The sequence below is a fragment of the Pelodiscus sinensis genome, chromosome 8 (assembly GCF_049634645.1).
Source record: "Pelodiscus sinensis isolate JC-2024 chromosome 8, ASM4963464v1, whole genome shotgun sequence".
Lineage (NCBI taxonomy): Eukaryota > Metazoa > Chordata > Testudines > Trionychidae > Pelodiscus > Pelodiscus sinensis.
The window spans coordinates 5,380,052-5,394,676 of NC_134718.1; the positions used below are offsets into that span (position 1 = coordinate 5,380,052).

The window sequence follows — 14,625 nt, forward strand, 5'->3', positions numbered from 1 at the left end:
ACAGTGTTGGAGGCATGGCGGAAGCAGCCGCTAGCTTGCTACGTAACTCTGAATCTCGTGGGAAGGAGGGGGAGGGCCAATCGAGGGTGGGGGGTGAGGGGGTTAACTAAAATGTTCATAAATGTTAATGAATGTGTATTGGTTCTGATGGCCCAAGATTAGACCGTGATGAACGTGTCCTCTCAATTCAGCTGACTTTAGGAACAAACCGCTACAAGGTGCTGAGGAACCGGAACCTAATTTCCTTCTCTGGTCATAGCCACACTAGAGACATTTGACACACCAGCCAAACTCCTTCTGCTACTGTCTCATCCCCAGAAGCGAGCGGGGGGGGGATGGAATGGGCTGCCGACTGTATGGATAATACGTTCTAAAGCCCCAGGGGTGGTGATGAAGAGGCGGTTTTGGTCAGTGGCTGAGGCTGGAAAGTTCTCTCAGGGGACCAGCCTAGGACAGAAAGGAAAGGAAAACCAGAGCTCCCTTGTGGAGCGGGGAATCCTCCAGGTCCGTCCTGCCTGGGACTCCCTGCAGTGAGGGTTTCCAGGCCTACAGATGCAAGCGCAGTCCGGAAAAGGCTTGTCTTACCAGTGCGCTCGGGTCTATGTCCGGAAGAAGCCCGTCGGGAGGCCTGCAGAGAAGCAGCGTGACTTGTCGAGGAGCGCCCCTCAGCAAGTGCAGGACGTCCTACGCGAGGGGAGAAATGCCGTCAGCCTGGCGAGGTCACGCCCAGCTCCCAAGCTGCAGCGCACCCCTCCCGATTAAGAGAGCAACATTCCTGGGACTAGAATGCACTTTGGTGCCCACAAACCTTTCTCTAGCACGTGCATCCAAAGGCCAAATTAGCCCTTTTACGCTAGCTCAGAATTTGGCCTTCCAGTGGCCCCCGGGGTTCAGTGGCTCTTTGCTTTCAGTTGCAGTGAGGGGTGTAAGTTGCACCCAAGTAGTGTACGTCATAGAACCTAAAACTCTTGCGCACCAACACACACACCCCTTCCCCAGGTTTCTCCTGATTTGGTATCTTCTATAGGAACTGCTAGCTTTGCTGGAGCCTGAGGGATAATTAACAGTGTCGGCCAAAGGCTGTGACCAGCGTAGGCCTGGCCTTGGCAAAGTAACCACACACCAGGGCCTGAGAAGAACTTTACCTGAGGGCGAGAAATTAGGATTTGTAGCAATTTCTCTTTGTGTATTAGGCTTAGCTGGCCTGTTTTGTTTTATTTTAGCTTAGTAACGTACCTTGATCTGTCTGTTATCCCTTGCAATCACTTCAATCTTACTTTTTATACTTAAGACGATCATTTTTGTTTGTTATTTAAACCCAGTGTAAATTATTGTGACCTGGGACAGTTGTGTCCATTTCTCATTCATTGATAAAGGGAGCGAACACTTTATGAGGTTACTCGGGGTAAAACTTTTATGTAGAGTGAGATGGATTGATTTGGGGGTTTGGTCTCACTTGGGCTGCGCTTCTGGGTGCTGTCAGGTCCCTGTGATAGAGTCTTCCAAGAGCTGAGCTTTTCTCAGTGTCTGTGTTGCTCTGCTGGGGGCTGTTATTCCAACTCTGTGCCTGGCTGGGGGAGACCGGAGCTTCTGGCCCAGCAGGACAGGGTGGTGGAGTGCCCCAAAGGGCAGGCAGGAGGGCTCAGTGGCATGATCATCGCATCAAGTGACAGTCTCAAGGGGATCTCTGCGACTCAGCATGTCACACCCAAGTCTTCCAATGCCCTCTCCCTTGCTCTAAGCGTTTGACCCCATTTTCAGTGAGAAAGTGACACCCTATCACTTCTATGCAGCACTGGGTATCCTCGTTAACCATGGTTTTATTAATGTAGATCTATCCGGTGACTTCACAAGGGAAGAAAATATTATATTTTGACAAATAAACAGCAAAGATAGGCCTAGATTTGAATCTCAGTTCTATTGGTGTAAAACCTGGAGTAATGCCTATTCAAGGGAATGGATTTATTCCGATTTTTCACCTCTATAACCGGAGACTAGAATCTGGCACATGGTATTTAGCTTGACATTATAAAACACCCATGAACCAGCGGGGAAAACGTGTCAACTCACATGTCTCAAAGCAACACAGACTCCAGCTAATTAAGTAATATGTGTGTTTGCCAATAGATGTTGTGTGTCAATGGCAGAAAGCAAGGCAATTAAATAGTGAAGGAAATTCGACATAACGATTTTATCCAAACGCGGTACAACGGTGCTTCTCCTGAGCCCTTTGGGCGAGAATAAAATAGTGCAGTGAAACTTCATTTACAGTTAATGAATCTGTTACACTGTGGGCGGCCCATTCAGAGCCCTGCGTGGTACCTGATACGAGAGTCCTTGAATAGGTTTCTCATTAACAGCTAAAATGACGTCCCCGACTTCAATCTCTCCGTTCTCTTCAGCCGGCTGCCCTGGAAACAGTCTTTTGATCCTCACAATTTCTCCTCCGCGGTGCTTGCAAGCTTCTCTTTCCATCTGCAGAAAACTAAAGCCGAGGCCGCTGGAGTTCTTCGTCAGCTTGACTTCAAAGGTGTTATCTGTTCAAAGAGGGAACAGGAACATGAGCCTGCTCTGGGCGCACAACTCCCGTTCCGCTCGGGAGAGTGCCGGTATGAAAACGACCCGCTCTGCCTCCCTGTTTGCAGCAGAGGCAGCCTGCAGGCGGGAATGACCGAGAGAACGGTTTTATGCCTTTCGACTGCTGTGAGCCCCGCCGTGTGGGCTCAGTTCTGACGGCCTGGGTTGGATTCTGTTCCGCCACGTGCATCGCTGGAGGAGTCAACCCCGGTCGGTCGCACCCGGGCATGCCCGCCGCAGGAGAGGGACATGGCCTTGTGGCAGATCTGCGCCGGGGCTGGGCTCCCTCGCACACCTAGCAGTGACTTAGCGTGTATTTACTGAGCCCCATTCCGATGTCTCTCACCCGCATCAGTCAGGAGTACGGAGCAGGGGGGCTACTCGAGTACATCTGGGGTTGTGCAGAGCAGAATAAGACCCATTTTTTCTTCCAGGCCAGAGGGACATGTGCTACTCCAGACACATACGGCCAAATACTGGCTTTTGCTGCAAGAAAGGTGCTGGGAAGGAGCCAGAGGAGAGGGGCACCCTGCTGTCTGAGTGCTTGTGGGGGAACGGGGAGGGGCCGGTAAGAAGTGGGACCTGCTGGACCGTCAAAGAAGGGCAGTAACAGCTCTCCTCAGCTCTGGTTCTCCAGCAAGGTTTGTGCATCATACGCCACAGCCCTGCCTCCTTTGGCAAAGTCCCTGTGCTCATGGCAGCATCTGGCTGCTCCTGGCGGGAGCATGCGGTGGAGGAGGAGAAAGGGGCTGGATGCCCCATCCTGATCAGTGCCCTGGCTCACGTCCCTTAATCATTTAACCGTCCATATGCCCGGCGAAAGCAAAAAGCGTCACTCACAATGCCTACTAGGCCGGACTGTGCTCTTGCTTACACCAGGAGTCACTCCGCTGACCCAGGAGGTAGTTTACACTGCACAATCGGCAGGAAATAGTCTGCCCAGTGCAAATCGCGCGTGATCTTTCCCTCACTTCTTACAGAGCAGACTGAGTCGGGCGAGAGGAGGACACCCCAGATGCCTTCAACATCACTCACCATCTGTTGCAAAGGAGTAGCCATGGGGACCCACCGACAAGGGCGTTGCCAGGGAAACGATGGCCGATTTCTCCTCCGAGCTGCCGTTAGCAGCTGGACGCAGCTCTGCCGATTTGTACTGTCCCCTTTCTAGCAGCAGCCTGGCCACCTGACAGGAGATGATGGACAAGTTCCACTGACCCCCGGCACAGTCAGCATCAGCTTTTCATTTCTCCCTAACCAACAGAGCAGGAAAGAAATGCGCCTGGGCCCCGTTCTGCTCCCCTCCTCTGGACTCACACGAAGTTGCCCCTGGCTCCATCACGAGCTTCCCCCTTCCACGAACCTGGCCAGATTTCTTCAGGCATTCCACAGCTTGCTTGTGCGTGATGCCGCAGAGGCTGGTCCCGTCCACCTCCAGCAGCCGATCCCCTGGGGCAGACAATTGGGGCAAGTCGCTCTGGTGTTTCTACCACACAGGCATGAGCTACCAGCACTTTGCCGCTCGTGACCGATCTCGGCGAGTTAGGCTTTACAATGACTGCCCATTCCTGCGGCGTTTGCCGTATTTCCTCGCTAGCCCTCGTGCTGAGAGCCAGCACGAGCGACACCGATTGCATGTTCGGCATCCCAGACAGCTGGAAGCTATGCCTGTCTGCCCCTCCAGCTTGGAACCGCTAACCCATTTCAGAAGTCCCTGCAGAGAACGCAGCCCCGCACATTTAGTTCTGCAGCACAGAATCGTGTTGTCACGTGCCCTACCTTTCTTTATTTGTCCATTCTTATCAGCTGGTCCTCCGGGAATAACGGACTTCACGTATATCCCACCATCACGCACGCTAGTGTTGATTCCACCCTGAAAAATATTCACCACTCTTTACAGTAGTGCCTCGGCATGATTTCTCCTCCCCCGGTAAAAGCAAAGCAATAGTCTGAGATGTTGAGAAGCAAATTCTGAACGGAGTTTTTCAGAAATTACTTATGTTTAAAATCTGTTGGGAGGGGCTGGAAACAGACACTTCCCCCACTTTATATCTGGTTTGTAACATGCTCCTCAGATCAACGTAAAGCACTGTGCGTATCTATACAGTTACACACAGTTTTTTAATCCTAATCATTCATAAACTCCTCCCCATACCGCTAGGAATGTGGTTACATCTTAAAGCCTGCTAACAGGCCTAGCTCCATACATGTGCGTAATGTGCTCAGTACAGCTTTAGCTAAGCATCATAGCTTTTAGAGCCATACTGAGGCTCATGGCTTTAGCCCCTAAGGTCACAGGTTCAATCCCTGCCAAAGACCCAGGTTCATTGACTTTACAGATGCATTGTAAGACCAACAATAATACTTGCAGTCACGCTGATACCAAAAGTCCCATCTTCTTTATCCAGCTCCACAGAATAAATTTCATCTGAATTGCTTTTGGCGGACGGTGGAAAACGGGAGGAGCTGGCTTCCTGTCTCAAAATATAAACACTAATGAGACAGTTACACCGGAGACAAAAAAAAGATATTCCAGCAGAAATAAAGGGCTCAGTCCTAGTCTCCTTTACAGCAACGTAAATCCAGAGAAACGCCACTTATGGCCACTGCATTCCTCCATGTTGATAGCTAGAATGTGACTCAAACTATGTAAGCAGAGCCCTGCAAACCCACGGATATGCACTTTATAGCCACGGGTATCTGCATCCACGTGTGTGTGGATGCAGATATCTATGGCACATTTTGGCAGACACAACATGTGGTATCCGCATAGGGTGGAGCTTTTGAAAGTGAAAGTAATCAAGACGCGTTTTTTTTCAGCAACCCGGCCCCTCCCCTTTGTCGAAAAGCCGCGTAAACCTCATTCCCGCGGAATTTGCATATCCTCTTTCGAAACTTCCCCATAGTCGAGATGAGCCCCCAGTGTCCCCTGATTCCATGATTCTACATTTGTCATTGTGTCACAGCTGCGCAATATCAAAACTGTGGTTACCTCTCTTTCCATGTTGTCGATTGAAAACACAGGAATCTTGGGAGCCAATTTTGGGGCTAAGTTCCAAGAAAGAACCTTTTCAAGTTCGTCTGTGTTTATGTCTGGTCCTTTGGAAGATGCCATATCATAGTCTTGAATCTTTTTTCTTCTGCTGTCTGCACAAGAGATCTCAGATCCACTAGTGCTGTTTTTCCTTGACAGATTCTTCTCCTCGTTGACTCCTTCTTCAGATATGTCTGTGGAAACAGAGCCAAACCAAACACTGACAGGTGCAAAAATCCGGGGAGAAAGACATTATGATGTATTGACATAGGAGGAGTTCGCTTCAAAAGTGACTTTTTCCTGAAATCTCAGGGCCATTTACAAAACAAGCCAAATTTGAGTAAGAGTTGTATGCCATAATGAAGATAAGAATTTCTGCTCGGAAATATAGGGTGAGGTTATTCATTTCACCTCTTCAGCACTCAAGAAGTTCAAAAATATTTTGCTGAATTTTTAAATAGAACAAACTTTGTTCTTGGACTAAGATGGAGCACGGAAACTTTTTTAGCACACACACACAAATTTAAGAAATGTATCAGCCCCAGAAAGGGGCAAGAGTAGATGGAGTGTCGGAGGGAAATCACATTTCAGTCTTCGTTATTTTGTTTGATATTTTAACGGCTTTAACATCTATTGACATTTCTTATCTGTGTCATCTTTTTTGAGACAACCAATCACTATTCATTCCTGTCATGTCTGAAGGCAACCACCTTTTCTTAACCAATGCGGATGTCAGAACATCTTCAGGATTTGATGATTTCCCACGTCGAAATTTTCTTTGTTTTCTCCCCCTCTCTGCTTTGGAGTGAACTGATTGCTAGTCTGACAGCCCAGGGGGCAGAATTTCCTCCTTACGTCAGAACAGGTAAAGCACACAACAGGTAGCTTTCCCACACGGCGCTTCCAGTGTCCCTCAACACGCCCCTAGGTGGAGCACCAAGAGTGAACTAAGAATGGAACTTTCTATTCTCCCATATTCCGGCTCTTATGCTCTGCCCTTCACCTTAATATTTGAGCTCCTGAGCGCTGGGGATCCAGCTCGGATCCTGTTCCAGGACATATCAAGACCCTATGGGAACGCTGAGAGGGACGGATCCATTCGGTGCAGGAGGTCCAAAGGGGCTGAGTCAGAGAGAGCCGGAGGAAGAAGTTTAAGGTGTCTATGGGGGGGACTGTTGTTTTCCGGGAATGCTTTGTGTGGTGCATCTGGGCCGGCCTTCTCAGGGGCCCAGAGGGGCCCGGGCCACTTCAGCGTTTGAGGTCCCTGGCCATAATAAAAAATGACAACGCGTAAAACAAAATAAGGCGCCAGGAAAAGAGTGAGCCGTAATTTGATTATATTTGTATTGAACAAACGCTTGTCTAGCCTCTTTCTGTGCAAGAAAAAATGAACAAGTGTCTAAATATGAGGGCCCCTTTGAGCTTGGGGCCCAGGCCAAAGGCCCTCCTGCCCCCTCCCCCACCGATTTGATTGGCTCTGCATCTGGACCCTCGTTAGTTTTAATCTGACCCTGGTAACCCTCTCTTCTTCACACAGCGTGTAGTCAACCTGTGGAACTCCTTGCCAGAGGACGCTGTGAAGGCTAGGACTATAATAGAGTTTAAAGAGAAGCTAGATAATTTCATGGAGGTTAGGTCCATAAAAGGCTCTTAGCCAGGGGATAAAATGGTGTCCCTGGCCTCTGTTTGTCAGAGGCTGGAGAGAGATGGCAGGAGACAAATCGCTTGATCATTGTCTTCAGTCCACCCTCTCTGGGGCACCTGGTGCTGGCCACTGTCGGTAGACAGGCTACTGGGCTAGATAGACCTTTGGTCTGACCCAGTACGGCCGTTCTTATGTTCTTATGTATGAACGACAAGGTAGCCCAGGCTCAATGGCACGTGTGTTTCTTGGCCACTTGTGAGGTGCACACCCACAGACTAAGAAGTGAACCATGGGGTCAATCCTGCATCGAAGTGCCCATCGATTCTCATGTGCTGGGACAGATCACCAGCTCATTTCACAGTGACTGTTGGACAGCTGTCCAGGGAAGCTACTTGTGGTCACTTGCACTTACTACCGAACGAGACCGGATTATGACCTGCAGTTTAGAAGCAAAAGGCTCCAAAGGTATCCCGTTAAAACAGCCCTGCAAATCCGTGCATGCCCATTTTTAGGGAAGTCCGTGGATATCCATTTTTAGGGATGCAGATACATATTTTGTATCTAGTAACCTGAAAATGTGCAGATATCCACTTTATATCAGTGGGTATCGGCATCTGTGGATGTGAATGAGGATTTCCACAGATCATTTTTGCAGACGTGGGTACCAATTTTATATCCTTGCAAGGTTCTACCCATTAACAGTGCCCTGAGTCAACCACTGATCATGACCCAGAAAACCATTCATTTCCCAAACCCTATTGTACCTCTGGGTTGAGAGATGATCAGTTCCACTTCATCAGGAGAATTCTGTATAATTTTAACTGCAGTGTTAAAAGAAACACCCTCCAGGCTAACATTATTCACGGATATGAGTCGTCCCCCTACAAACAGGATTAAAACAAAACACATCAGGAGGGGAGGGGGAATTAGGTCAAATCGGTTTATTTTAAACCATGAAAGTATTTGAATTCTAATTAAAAACTGTGGATGGTGACCTGGTTTGATATGCCCCGCTCTGTCTGCAGGTCCCCCGGGGATAATTGATGCGATAAATATTCCAAGGTCTAATTTCCCCACATTTTCTCCTCCAATAATTACAAAACCTGCAAAAGTGAGATAGCGTGAGAAGTTGGAAAAGCTGGCGTGAGTTTACAAAGGAACCCTATGAAAACAAAAGCATCTTTCCCACTATCTGCCTACTCTGGGGAACGGAGCTCTTTGATTTTGCCTCATCGAGGCCCATCTTTGGGAAGCACGTCAGCGTGCATTTGACTTTAAGAGTGCACTTTTTCTTCCCATAGATTCTAAGGCCAGAAGGGACCACTGTGATCACCCAGGCCTGCCCCCAAATCATTCCTCGGGCAAGTATTTTAGAAACACGGCCGATCTTGATTTAAACTTTGTCAGGGACGGAGACTGTTCCGGTGGTTAATTACTCTCACCATTATAAACTTCACCCTTCTTTCCATTTGGAATTTGCCTCGCTTCAATTTCCACCCATTGGCTCATGCTAGAGTAGACCTTTCTCTGTTAGACTGAACAGCCCATTGTCAAATATCTGTTCCCCACACAGGAAATTGACAGCATTTCTGCAACTGCTGGAATAGCTTAGCCTGTTAACCAGGATTTGTTTTTTTGAATGAGCTTTTAAAAAATGTATTGACTAGAAAGGAAGAGTAAATCTAAAGGCCTATAAACACGCTCGGACAGGCCTGGTAGCAAACATGCCATTCCCGCCCCGTACTCACCAAACCCATTTTTTGGATCTCGTTTTAAGGTGACACAAATGATTTCTCTTTCTAATCCAGCCAGCGTGTTCTCTCTTTGGCTGACGGGGGAACCTGGGGCTGCAGAAACAAACAGCTGGAGTAAACAGGCCAGAGCAGACAAGGAAAGGACTCCACCATGATTTGGGTCATTGTGTGTTTAGAAGGTAAGAGGCTTTCCTCTTCATTTCAACATTATTCCGCATATTTGGGCATTCGTATGTCGCAGATCAGAGGTGCTAGATCAGTGGTCCCCAACGCGGTGCCCGCGGGCACCATGGCACCCACCGGGCCATTTCTGTGCGCCTGCCGAGTGATCGGGGCCGGCCCCACCGCCAGGCACGTGGCGCATGGGCTGTACCGGCCCTTGGGTGCGTAGCGTATGGGCGGCCCCAACATGGCACAGGAGCAGCGCCGGCCCCAGGCATGCAGCGCATGGGCTGTTCCGGTCTCGGGAGCGCAGCATATGGGCGGAATAGGATCAGCACTGGCTCCGGGCGCATGGTGTATGGGCAGCCCCACCCCTGGGCATGCGGCACAGGAGCGGTGCCGGCCGTGGGAGTGCGGCAAATGGGTGGCACTAGCACCGGGCACGCGGTGTAGGGGTGGCCCCGCCCCTGAGCGCATATGCGGCACCGCCCCCAGGTGCCCGGCGCGTGAGTGGCTCCGCCCCCAGCAGCCCCAAAGGTAGGGGACCACTGTGCTAGATGGAGAGCCCTGTACGTATCTACAGAAGGGGTCAGTGCAAGCTGCCCCCACAATGTCCCACCAATAAATATTTCCCTTCATTTGGAAATCTTTCTGTTCTACGCTGGTTCAGCACAAGAGGATTCCGGCCCACGACTGGCTCTCCTAGGCACTACGGTAACACACCTGGAAATGTACAGTGCCTAGCGCAGTGGGGCATGACTGGTGCCATGATCATACAAAGAATCCACAGCAGGTATCTATTTAGGGACTTAGGTACCCTAAAGCACAGGTTAGAAAAGGCATCCAGGTTGTGCTGCACCCGGCATTATAACACCTAACGGACGTAGCAGCCTCGACTGTCGATGCCTAAATCCCTGTTGAAAATGAGATTTCGGCTCCTCAGTCTGCTAGGCCTTGCCACGCCGAGGGCAGCAACCCCAAAACATTTTCTCAGATCAGGGCCTGGTCTCCATGCACTGCGGAGGTGGCAGGTGCGGAAACGGGATCCAGGCAGCTCCACGCGTGGCGATGGCTTTTGAGTGGGTTCCCCGATGGAACCACGGCCCTTACTGCAAGGTGGACACTGGACGTGTGGCTTTGTGCAGCCTCACAGCAGGCATGTGGATATAGCTGGGCAGCCTGCCTGAAGACAAGGGGGCACCCCTGGGGTACGTCTAAACTATATGCCTCCATCGACGGAGGCATGTAGATTAGCCAGATCGGCAGAGGGAAATGAAGCCGCGATTAAAATAATCGCGGCTTCATTTAAATTTAAATGGCTGCCCCGCTCTGCCGATCAGCTGTTTGTCGGCAGACCGGGGCAGTCTGGACGCGCCGTGCTGACAAAGAAGCCTTTCTTGATCGGCACAGGTAAACCTGGTTTCACGAGGCATACCTGTGCCGATCAAGAAAGGCTTCTTTGTCGGCGCGTCGCGTCCAGACTGCCCCAATCTGCCGACAAACAGCTGATCGGCAGAGCGGGGCAGCCATTTAAATTTAAATGAAGCCGCGATTATTTTAATCGCGGCTTCATTTCCCTCTGCCGATCTGGCTAATCTACATGCCTCTGTCGACGGAGGCATGTAGTCTAGACACACCCCTGGGGAATAGCTTGGCTTGTTGGGCCCTGACGGCTCACGGGGATGCACAGAGAACAAGCCTGGGTTAGTTTGCAGGCCTGTATGTGAGAGCATTAGTCTTTTACACTGTAAAGGGAAGGGTTTGATCTGCAGTCGCTGGGACATGATGAACCCGGGGCCCGTCTCGGCGTGCGTCACAGATAGTTATACTCACTGCTGGCTGTATTCGGAGCGGAGTGGATGGAGAGATAGTCATAGCTCCGCCGTTTCTCATTCAGACTGATGTGTACTTCTGACTGGGACAGTCCCGAGTGGGAGCTAGGGGCAACCCAGGAGACGGACGTTAACGACACAAATGGACAGCAGCACGCTCCCTCTTCAGAAAGCTTTTCAAAGCAGGTGGGAGCCAAGATGGGAACAGAGAAATCGCTGGCTCCCGGACATGAACTCAGGCCACCAGGTCTCCTTATCAGAAAAGGCTGGGCTTCGTCTGGCTGGCGACAGTGGTCATCTGATATCCACGAGGGATGTGAGAGTGTAACCGATCAACTATTCACTCACAAGTGGGTGCTTATCAATTAACAGTGTCATTTACACTCAGCGAAGCCGCCTCTTCCATCCCTCCCACCCAACTGCTCCCTTTCCATTTTATGAGAAACAATCGAATTCCAGGCACATCCTGTTGTCCTGGCACAACCAATCCCTGACTTGCCGTGCTGTACGTTACGATAAGAGGAAGCTCCCTGCCACACTTACCATTCAGGAAGAGTTCTTGAACAAACAGACTCACAGAAGGACAGACAGATAGATGAACATTTCTATAATATATAGTAAGAAGATAGTGAAATATACATCTCAGCCTAAGCCTTCTCCTAAATTTGGCTGCTTTCAAGGGCTTCTTACTACAGGACCCCTTCTCTCTCTACCTTTAGTCCCCTCTGGCTCAGAGATTTTCAGATCTCTGTATGTCCCAATATTGGAGCTGATAGGACCCTCCTGGTCTGACATTAGAGCAGAATAGCGGAAGTAACTCTGCGCCTTCATACAGCGTCCTAGAATTGGACACCCCGTCAGACAAAGGTTTTAGGTAAAAATCGCAGGCCCAATCACTGAGCCAACTTCTGCTCTTTAGTCAATTGCAGAGGGAAAGGGCAATTTAAACGTACCTGCCTAGGTTGCTTTTGTCTCCGATCCCATTGTGGGTTTCCACACTGAGGTTATCGCAAGACTTGCTCAGCATCCCACCAGACATCTGCTCCAGGCTGGTCCCGTACAGCACGTTTTCTGAGCGGGACAGTCTCTGAATCAGGGCAAGATGTTCGTGCTGAGTTGCATTTGATTTCACTATTTCCATAAACTTGCTTTCCTCTGAAGGGGAAGGGGAAATGAGAAAAGATAAATCCACTGACTTTCTTCCGGCCTTTTACGTTCAGAACTGCTTTCTCTCTATCTTTTTCAACATCCAGCCTTACAAGGCATCTGACATTTTATATCGTTGTTCTGTTATTCCTAACGCTATCGAGCGGTTGGGGTGTGAGAAAGGGGTTTCTAACTTCTTCAACCCTTTCATAGAAGGTACTGTGTTCTTCATTTGGACTGGCTTTCATTCATAGAATCATAGGACTGGAAGGGACCTCGAGAGGTCATCGAGTCCAGCCCCCCGCCCTCAAGGCAGGACCAAGCTCCGTCTACACCATCCCTGACAGATGTCTATCTAACCTGTTCTTAAATATCTCCAGAGAGGGAGATTCCACCACCTCCCTTGGCAATTTATTCCAATATTTGACCTCCCTGACAGTTAGGAATTTTTTCCTAATGTCCAATCTAAACCTCCCCTGATGCACTTTAAGCCCATTACTCCTTGTCCTGTCCTCAGAAACCAAGAGGAACAAATTTTCTCCTTCCTCCTTGTGACACCCTTTTAGATATTTGAAAACCGCTATCATGTCCCCCCTTAATCTTCTTTTTTCCAAACTAAACAAGCCCAGTTCATGAAGCCTGGCTTCATAGGTCATGTTCTCTAGACCTTTAATCATTCTTGTCGCTCTTCTCTGTACCCTTTCTAATTTCTCCACATCTTTCTTGAAATGTGGCGCCCAGAACTGGACACAATACTCCAGCTGAGGCCTAACTAGTGCAGAGTAGAGCGGCAGAATGACTTCACGAGTTTTGCTTACAACACACCTGTTGATACAACCTAGAATCATAGTTGCTTTTTTTGCAACAGCGTCACACTGTTGACTCATATTCAACTTGTGGTCCACTATGACCCCTAGATCCCTTGTGAACTCTGCTGCACGTTCGCTAAGATGCAACGTGCAGCCCCATTAAACCTCAGTGCAGGTCTGAAATCGACACCTAAAACATCTGGCAACAGAACTGGAAGGGGAAGGCTCTCCTCTCTGCAAGGTCTGGAGCAGCTGTGATCAGCTGATGCTCACCGATGTGGACCACCACCAGCCCAACCCACATGCTCCCACAACCTCAGGGAGAGAGCGGCCCTGCACACGCTGCACTGGCAAAGAAAGGAATATTTTGGTGGCAGGAAAAAAAACAACTAATTGTCCACCTCTACATAAAACCACCAGTTCCTTGCTGAGAGCCGGAGTTGGGGGCCGCAAGAGAAGATCCGCAGAACGGGAGAGGTCAGGAAAGAGCCGTAAGAGTGATTAAAAGATTAGAAAACATGACTTAACAGTGAAGGGCTCAAAGAACGCTAGCGTAATAAAGAGATGGGTACGGGCTGACTTGGTCCCAGTCTGAGTATGGGGACACAGGAAAGGCTGGGGTCACAGGCTTGGGGAGGGCAGGCCACCCATGCTGGGGGAAGAGCTGGAGTGTGGGGCACCCAGGCATGGCGGGGCATGAACCATCCATATTCCGGGGGCTTGGCGTTCATGAGAGCCATGGGCAGTAGGGGCGGGCTCTGGGCTTGCCTCCCCCGGCCGTAGGTTCACCCACCGCCCCGGGTTCTACGATCTAGCAGAGAAAGATCCAACACGCTCTCATGGCTGGAGGCAGAAGCGAGACCAAGTCGGACTGGAAACTGGGGGTCAATTTTTGCCAGTGAGGGCAATTAACCACTGGCCCAACTCCCCACGGGTTGCAGTGGATTCTCCATCACTGGCAATTATTAAATCAAGTCTCCCCCCTCCCCATCCGCCCCCATGAGTTCTGCATTTGGAATTATTGGGGGCCTGGCCTGTCTTGAGCTCCGATGAGGTGGTCCCAGGGGTTCCCGATGGCCTGGGAGTCTATTTACATCCCCGGCCCGGCCCATGGGAAGCCCCGGGTAAGCTAACGCTGAGGGAGTTGCATTCATTTATACAGGCGCTCTCACAATGGGCTAGAATACCTCTGAAAGGGGATTGGGGGCAGCTGATGATTAAAGACACACCCATTCCCCCTCCTCCCCTTGTCTGACCCTGACCTCCAGTGCCTTCCCTGCTGGTCATTTTTGTAACCCGCCAGAACCTTGCTTTTCAGTTTCTTTACCCCGAGGCTGCCCCCGACCTCAGCAGTTTGAGCAGAGGCATGGAAAGGGTTAATTGTCCATCTTCTCCGCAGAGCCTGAGAGTTGCCATGGCGATGGCTGAGCAAGGGGGGCTGCCGGGAAGGTCTGTGCGAGGGATGCAGGCAGCCGGAAAAGGCTGGAAGGGACGGGATTCTGCCAGCGTGGCCATGCTGGGGGAAGACCTGCCTGGATTGCAAAGAAGGCCTAGTTCTGAACCAGGGTCCAAGCCGCCTGGGCTCCAGGAACCCATCCGTCCCGGCGGGCGGGAGGACAAGCTAACTGCCCTCCCGCCCCGCCGCCCCAGGTCGTCAGGCTAATGGCTT

At 50.4% G+C, this 14,625-nt stretch overlaps 1 protein-coding gene across 1 annotated transcript in view; it reads right to left on the reverse strand.

Moving 5' to 3' along the window:
• FRMPD2 (FERM and PDZ domain containing 2) overlaps positions 1-14,625 on the reverse strand; it is a 43,671-nt gene that overhangs the window by 3,200 nt on the left and 25,846 nt on the right. The window contains exons 16-27 of the mRNA XM_075935621.1: positions 11,955-12,156; positions 11,003-11,106; positions 9,002-9,100; positions 8,249-8,356; positions 8,018-8,134; positions 5,567-5,802; positions 4,944-5,138; positions 4,354-4,447; positions 3,938-4,023; positions 3,613-3,760; positions 2,323-2,537; positions 586-684 (exon numbers count right to left, since the gene is read on the reverse strand). Coding sequence (XP_075791736.1) covers positions 586-684; positions 2,323-2,537; positions 3,613-3,760; positions 3,938-4,023; positions 4,354-4,447; positions 4,944-5,138; positions 5,567-5,802; positions 8,018-8,134; positions 8,249-8,356; positions 9,002-9,100; positions 11,003-11,106; positions 11,955-12,156 — 1,703 coding nt within the window. The remainder of the gene's footprint in view (positions 1-585; positions 685-2,322; positions 2,538-3,612; positions 3,761-3,937; positions 4,024-4,353; positions 4,448-4,943; positions 5,139-5,566; positions 5,803-8,017; positions 8,135-8,248; positions 8,357-9,001; positions 9,101-11,002; positions 11,107-11,954; positions 12,157-14,625) is intronic.